The sequence below is a fragment of the Akebia trifoliata genome, chromosome 14, assembly GCF_017979445.1.
Source record: "Akebia trifoliata isolate Shusen 1 chromosome 14, ASM1797944v1, whole genome shotgun sequence".
NCBI classification, from domain to species: domain Eukaryota; kingdom Viridiplantae; phylum Streptophyta; class Magnoliopsida; order Ranunculales; family Lardizabalaceae; genus Akebia; species Akebia trifoliata.
This window is the reverse complement of record NC_141388.1, coordinates 14802910-14810209: the sequence shown is the minus strand read 5'-3', so window position 1 is coordinate 14810209 and position 7300 is coordinate 14802910. Positions and strand designations below refer to the sequence as shown.

The 7300-nt window shown below is 45.9% G+C and overlaps 3 protein-coding genes across 3 annotated transcripts; all 3 read left to right on the top strand.

Annotated features, from left to right (window-relative positions):
• Nucleotides 1-860: 860 nt before the first annotated feature.
• On the top strand, nucleotides 861-2117 carry LOC147386414 (uncharacterized). The gene has a single exon (XM_086424543.1). It carries the CDS (start codon nucleotides 861-863, stop codon nucleotides 2115-2117), a length of 1257 nt encoding a protein of 418 aa, XP_086280669.1.
• A 1587-nt stretch (nucleotides 2118-3704) lies between these two features.
• LOC147386413 (uncharacterized) lies at nucleotides 3705-4175 on the top strand. Its single transcript, XM_086424542.1, has one exon. It carries the CDS (start codon nucleotides 3705-3707, stop codon nucleotides 4173-4175), a length of 471 nt encoding a protein of 156 aa, XP_086280668.1.
• Nucleotides 4176-4951: 776 nt separating this feature from the next.
• LOC147386412 (uncharacterized) lies at nucleotides 4952-5604 on the top strand. Its single transcript, XM_086424541.1, has 2 exons — nucleotides 4952-5030; nucleotides 5165-5604. Exons 1-2 carry the CDS (start codon nucleotides 4952-4954, stop codon nucleotides 5602-5604), a joined length of 519 nt encoding a protein of 172 aa, XP_086280667.1.
• Nucleotides 5605-7300: the final 1696 nt, after the last annotated feature.

The following is a 7300-nucleotide window of genomic DNA, read 5'->3' as shown; positions in this document are numbered from 1 at the left end:
GGGTCGAATTCTTTTTCTCTCAAAAAACTAAATTACATTGATCAACTTGTCTAACTTGATCATCGGAGTGGGCTGATTTGCAGGTCCGCCCGAGCTTGGAGAGAGGAAAAGTGTAGAGCAAATTCTTGCATCTACAATTTGACACCGTCTGTGGGAATCTTACAAGGAGAAAAATGACCAAAATGGAAAGAACTAGAGGCGAGACGCGCAGAGAGCCATCAAATCCCTTACCAGCAGATTCACTTCCAAACACCCAAGACCCTATGCTAGCAATGTACAACTTACTTACAGAGATGAGGGAGGAGATGCGCAGGGGTTTGGAGAGACAGAATGATGAGATTACAAATATAAGAAGGGAGAACGAGGAACTCAGGCAAAGGCTGGGCGAGCGCGCGAAAATCGAAGAAGGCCCAGGTGCGGAGCAAAGCAGGGGTCATACCGCCCAAACAGCGCGGACGGAGGTAGATCAGACTGAAGATTCAGCGGTAGTAAAAACGCAGCAAGGGAGTTCAGAAGTTAAGGACTTAATGACGAGAAGAGAAGTGGAGGAGATGCTAAGAAGAAGGGACGAGGAACTTGCACGTGGGAATGATCCCGCGCAAAAGGTACGGAACGCAATCCGAGAGCTCAAGGGGACACCGTTCTTGTCAATGATAATAAGTTTAGAACCACCAAGAACGTTCCATATGCCGAAATTTGAAACTTACGATGGAACAAGAGACCCTATGGACCACATCCTGTATTACCGAAGCCAAATGGTGCTATACCAGAACGATGATCCGTTACTCTGCAAGCTATTTCCATCAACTCTGAGGAACGGGGCCATGACGTGATTCCAAGCTTTACCAGCTGGGTCCATTATGAACTTTTTCGAGCTAGAAGAAACGTTTGTTAGGCAGTTCGTATATCTACGAAGGAAGAAGGTCGGAGTTAACACTCTGTTTAACCTTCGACAGGAGGTCGGGGAAAGTATTCGGTCATTCGTAACTCATTTTCGAACGAAGGCGTTGGATGTAGAAGGCATGGACGAGGCAACCCCCTGCACGGCGTACATCGCTGCAGTCATCCTGGGAACACTGTTGCATGAGTCATTGATCAAATCAGACCTAACTCGTTTGGAAGATTTGTATTCAAAGGTGGAGAAATACATCCTTGTAAAGGAATCCGTAAAGGGCAGGAGACGAAGCGCCCAGATAGTGGCCAATAGCAAAGGAGGAATTGAAGCAACAAAGACACCAACTCATCTCGGAGGGGAAGGAAGCAAGAAAAGGCGGAGAGAACTGAACGAGCAATCAAGGTGGAAGAGAGGCCGGGTATATACACTGCTCAATGAAAATTTATCTGTGATACTGAGGCACATAAAGATCGAACCCGATTTCATTCAGCCACCCCGGGGGTATAAGGGAAAACTCGGGAAACCGTACTGCGAGTACCATGAGGCTGAGGACCACCCCACCGAGGATTGCTACAGGTTACGTCATATCATCCAAGATATGGTCGAAGCGGGGAAGCTCAAGAGGTATGTCTCGTCGGGAAAAGAGAAAAGAAGGAAAACTCCGGAGAGGGACGAACGGAAGCCTAGACCTAGGTGGCCTGCGAAGGGGGGGCGCCGAGAGCCAGAAGAACGCAGGATAGTTCATACCATCACAGGGGTGATGAGAGCTGGAAGGCCCTCTATGCAGGATATTCGGGAGAAAGTGAGGAAGATTCGACATGTGGTTGGCATCAACCAAGTTACATTGGAAGCCCGGGTTGTTGAGACAACGGGCAGGGGAACTGATGCACGGGTGATAGCTTTTACGGAGGATGACTTGAGGGGAATGGTGATGCCCCATCAGGACGCACTCGTGATCGTACTCCCAGTTGGGAACGTTGAGCTCCGTAGAATATTGGTGAACTCGGGAAGCACGATTGATATCCCTTTCCTGAGCGTGGCAAGAAGAATGAGGATTTCAGATAGTTTGGAGCCCACCCAGACCATGGTCTACGATTTCAATGGGGCTCCCAGCAGCTCGGTGGGTGAAATTACACTCCCAGTTACAGCGGGATCAAAAGTGGTAATGACAAGATTCGTGGTAATAGATGCAGACTCAGCCTATAATGCGATCCTCGGGTGAAGGTGGATACACGAGATGAGGGCAGTCCCTTCAACCTATCATCAGGTTATTCGATTCCCAAGCAAAGAAGGAATGATGGAGATCAGGGGTGACCAGGAGATGGCGCAGCGGTGTTTCCACCTAACCTTGAAACAAGGACGGAGTGCAGAGGCCGCTCCCCAAAAAAAGAGGAAGGAGCCACCTATCGAAGGAACGGCGTAGTAGCAATTACAAAAGGAGCCACGGTAGGAGCGGTTGACAACAGTTGAGAAGGTTGAGACAGTAGACCTCAGTGATAGTGAGAGACAGCTGGTCAGCATTGGCACCACATTGTTGCGAGAGGAAAAGACAGCATTGGTCCAGCTTCTAAGGGCAAACAAGGATGTATTCACGTGGTCGTTTGAAGATATGCAAGGAATTGATCCCTTGGTGGCGTGCCATAGATTAAACATTGATGAAGACTTCCGACCTGTTCGATAAAAGCCAAGGAGGCTGTCTTCCCGTCTAAGGCAGGGGGTAAATGAGGAGATCGAGAAACTATTAAAGGCTAGATTCATCAGGGAAGTAGATTACCTAGAATGGATAGCCAATATAGTGGTGGTACCAACGAAGGACGGGAGAGTGAGAGTTTGCATTGACTTCACAAATCTCAATAAGGCGTGCCCAAAAGATAGTTTCCCTCTGCCGAGAATCGATAGACTTGTAGATGTTACGGCCGGGCACGAAAGAATGTCGTTCATGGACGGATACTCGGGGTATTACTAAATCCCTTTAGCAGCGGAGGATCAAGAAAGAACGTTATTTATTATCGAGTAAGGGTTGTTCTGCTTTAAGGTCATGCCATTTGGCCTAAGAAATGTTGGGGCCACTTACCAGAGACTCGTGACAAAGATGTTCGAAGGGTTAATCAGGAAGACAGTGGAGGTGTACATCAACGATTTGTTAGTAAAAAGCTGGAAAACAAATGACCACTTGGTAGACCTCGAGCAAACTTTCGACCGGCTGAGGAGTTTTTAGATGAAGCTGAATCCAAAGAAGTGCGTATTCGCAGTTTCTTCTGGGAAATTTCTCAGGCACATCATCACTAGAAGGGGCATTGAGGTTAATCCAGATCAGATTCGGGCTTTGATAGATATGCCGAGCCCAAACAGTCAGAAACTGGTAGGAAGGATAGCAGCATTGAATAGGTTTATTTCCAGAGTATCCAATAGATGCCGTCTACTATTCAAGTTGCTACAAAAAGAAAAGAACTTCGCTTGGAGCGCAGAATGTGAGATGGCATTTAGCGACTTGAAGAAGTACTTAGGGCAGTCGCCAATCCTTAGCTCACTGGAGGAATGAGAGGAGTTAGGAATTTACCTGGCAGCCAGCTCATCGTCGGTAAGCTCGGTCCTTTTCAAAGTCGACTTTGGACGGGAGTACCCTATCTACTATGTCAGCAAAACGCTGGGTCCATTAGAGGCGAGGTACACGAAGACGGAGAAAGAGGCATTGTCACTCGTCTACTCAGCACATAAGCTCAGACCTTATTTCCTCTCACACCGTATCTGAGTGGTGACAGACAGCCCGTTGAAAGAAATAATGCACAGGTCGAAAAAATCCTGGCGGATGGCGAGATGGGCGGTAATTCTCGGCGAATATGACTTACAGTTTGAGTCACGAACGGCACTAAAAGGGCAAGTGTTGGCAGACTTCCTCACTGATTTTTCAATCGAAGATCCAAACTGGGAAGAGTTGGAGGACGAAAACGAAGGGGCAAAAGAAGTGGAATTATGGGATAAGCATGCAGGTTGGAGGATGTTCTTTGATGGTTCGTCAAATTATTCCGGCTCGGGGGTCGGAATAGTGCTTGTAACACCGAGCAATGACAGACTGGAGAAGATAATAAAGCTTGGATATGGGGCATCAAATAACGAGGCTGAGTATGAGGTAGTTATCAATGAGCTGAGAATGGCAAGCGAATTGAAAGTCGGCCGAATAAAGCTATGTACTGATTCCCAACTCATAGCGAACCAGTGCAATGGAAAGTTCGAAGCAAAGGACGAGCGCATGTCGAAATACCTGGTCTCAGTAAAATAGGAAATTTAAAAATTCGACCAGGTGGAGATATGTCAGATACCGAGGGATAAGAACAGGCACGCAGATTCGTTGGCCTACATCGCCTCAATGCTAGGGGAAACGGAAAGACGGGCTTTACCGGTAGAATACCTGCCTAAAGCAAGCATCGAACACAATGAAAGAGAGTGTGCACAGGTAGAGCGAACCTTGGGATGGATAGAAGAATACACGCAGTACCTGCACAGAAAGGTGCTGCCACAGGACAAGGTTGAAGCCAGGAAGATGTTATGGCAGGTCGGGAAATATACACTCGTCGGAGGAGAACTTTATAGGATGTCATTCGGAGGATCACTTCTGAAATGCCTTGGAAAGGAGGAATCCGAGCTCATAATGGCCAAAATTCATGAGGGGATCTGTGGCAACCACTCGGGAGGACAGTCACTTGCCAATAAGGTGATCAACCAGGGCTACTTTTGGCCAAGGATGCAGGAAGATTACAAGAAATACGTAAGGACCTGTGATCGATGCCAAAAGCATGCCCCCATGCATCTGCAGCCAGCCAGCAAGCTCCTTCCTATGCAATCACCCTGGCCATTCTCTATATGGGGAATGGACATTGTTGGACCTTTGCCTCGGGAAAAAGGGGGGTAAACTCTTCATCCTTGTTGCCACGGATTATTTTACTAAGTGGGTCGAAGTTGTTCCTCTCACTCGGATTAGGGAAGAAGAAGTTATCAAATTCACTTGAGAGCACATCATAACTCGGTTCGAAATCCCTTATGCGTTGATTTCCAACAATGGAACACAGTTTAAGGGTAACCGCATGCAATCATACTTCAGGGAGTACGGAATCCGATCGCTCCAGTCGTCACCAAGGTATCCACAGGGTAACGGGCAGGCTGAAGCATCCAACAAGACAATCCTCGGGAACTTAAAAAAGAAATTGGCGGAGCATAAAGGAAGATGGGTGGACGAGCTACACAGTGTCCTATAGGCTTACCGGACTACAGCAAGAAGGGCAACGGGTTTCACTCCGTTCACGCTAGCCTACGGGACCGAAGCAGTTATCCCGACTGAAATACAGGTTCCTACCACAAGAACACAAGTGGGCGAGACAGAACTGAACGATGAAATGGTGGCTCGAAATTTGGATTGGTTGGATGAGACCCGAGAGAGGGTCATGGAAAAGTTGGCACGATACCAACAAGTGTTAAAAAGGTCTTATGATCGGAAGGTCCGACGTAGGGAATTCCAAGTCGGCGACATGGTGCTTAGAAAAGTGTTCTCCAACACCAAGGAAGTCAACAGTGGGAAGCTCGGCTCTAACTGGGAAGGACCCTACATCGTAAGAAAAGTTGGGGAATCAGGCGCATACTACTTAGAAACATCAACGGGTGATGAAATCCAGTCACCATGGAATGTATTCAATCTGAAGAAATACTATCAATAAATAGTTATCTTTGCATCTATGCCTACTGCCTGAGCAAAGCCTCGGTCCCTCAACAGGAGCCGAGCCCAACTGAGGAGTTGGTTCGAAGATAAAGCCTTGGCTCCTCCACGGGAGCCAAGCCCAACTGAGGAGTTGGTTTAAGGCAAAGTCACGGCCCTTCAACAAGAGCCGAGCCAAACTGAGGAGTTGGTTCAAAAATAAAGCCTTGGCTCCTCCACGGGAGCAAAGCCCAACTGAGGAGTTGGTTTAAGGCAAAGCCTCGGCCCCTCAACAGGAGCCGAGCCCAACTGAGGAGTTGGTTCGAAGATAAAGTCTTGGCTCCTCCACGGAAGTCAAGCCCAACTGAGGAGTTGGTTTAAACCAAAGCCTCGGCCCCTCAACATGAGCCGAGCCCAACTATAGAGTTGGTTCGGAGCTAAAGCCTTGGCTCCTCTACGGGAGCCAAGCCCAACTGAGGAGTTTTGTTCTAAGTCAAAGCCTCGGCGCCTCACTGGTGACAAGCCCGTGCTAAAATATTAAGTTCAAGACAGGGTCTCGGTCTTCAACGAATGACGAGCCTAAGGAGTTAGTCAATATGAAAACAGAAAAGAGAGAGAAAGCAATAAAAAGCGGAAGGTGCAAGAGTTGACACAAAAATATATATACTTCCATTAATATTAAAAGAAGATTTACATATGGAGTTACAAAATTGTATTACAAAAAGAAAAAAGAAAAAACTATGCATCCGCTTCAATCGCAACCGCGGCATCATCGGGGGTTTGGTCTTCAACTGGTGCAACTGGAACTTCGAGACTCGGCTCGGGAGCGGCGATTGGTACAGCTTCTGGGGTCACCCCCGGCTTCTTTGCAGCGGCTGATGAGTGTCTCCAAACACTCAATTATACGTACATTTACTGGATATTTATCTTGATTTTTGTACCTATTTCTCAATATTAAGATAATAATCATGATAAGCCTCAAACCACCACGTTGCATGTTAATTAGGCTTAATTATATATAAATAAATTCATTTACTAGATAAATCTAATTACGTGTGTTTCTTGTGCAGAAAATCAACAATTTGGAATCAAAATCTCAAGGCAAAAGCATTTGGGCCCACTTTGGAATGCCCTAACACTTTGGAATGTCCTAACACTTTGGAATGCCCTAATCCTTTGGAATGTCCTAATCCTTAACTCATATTCTCCTCTTTTATCTTTTTGTGCAAAGAAAAGTGAAGGCTACTTTTATACTCTTCTACACACATTTTTCTCTATAAATAGAGCCTTCATTTCTAGAGAAAGGGTCCCATCTTGGTTCTCTTATCCAAGACTCCTTTAATTTAAGGCTCTTGGCCTATTCTCTTATTTTTTGTATTTTCATTTTCTAGTTATTTTCTTTTGGTTAACTAGTCTTGTAAGAAGTAGAAGAAGAAGAAGTTGTAATTTTCTCCATGAAATGAAGAAAAGTTCTTTCATCTCTTGTCTTCCCTCTCTTGCAATGACATTAGGCTAAGTTCCCCTCCATTGGAGAGTGGAAAAGCCTAGAGTAAGTTCTTGTGTTATTTCTAATTTTATGCCTTTCTTTTATTTAAAATGCTTATGAATTCTCTTTAAGTTTCTTGCACATTTTATTCTTAATATAGATACTTTATGCTTAGATTACATCAAGATAAAGTATGCTTAAATTAGATAATTTGTAGTAAGAAGTTCTCAAG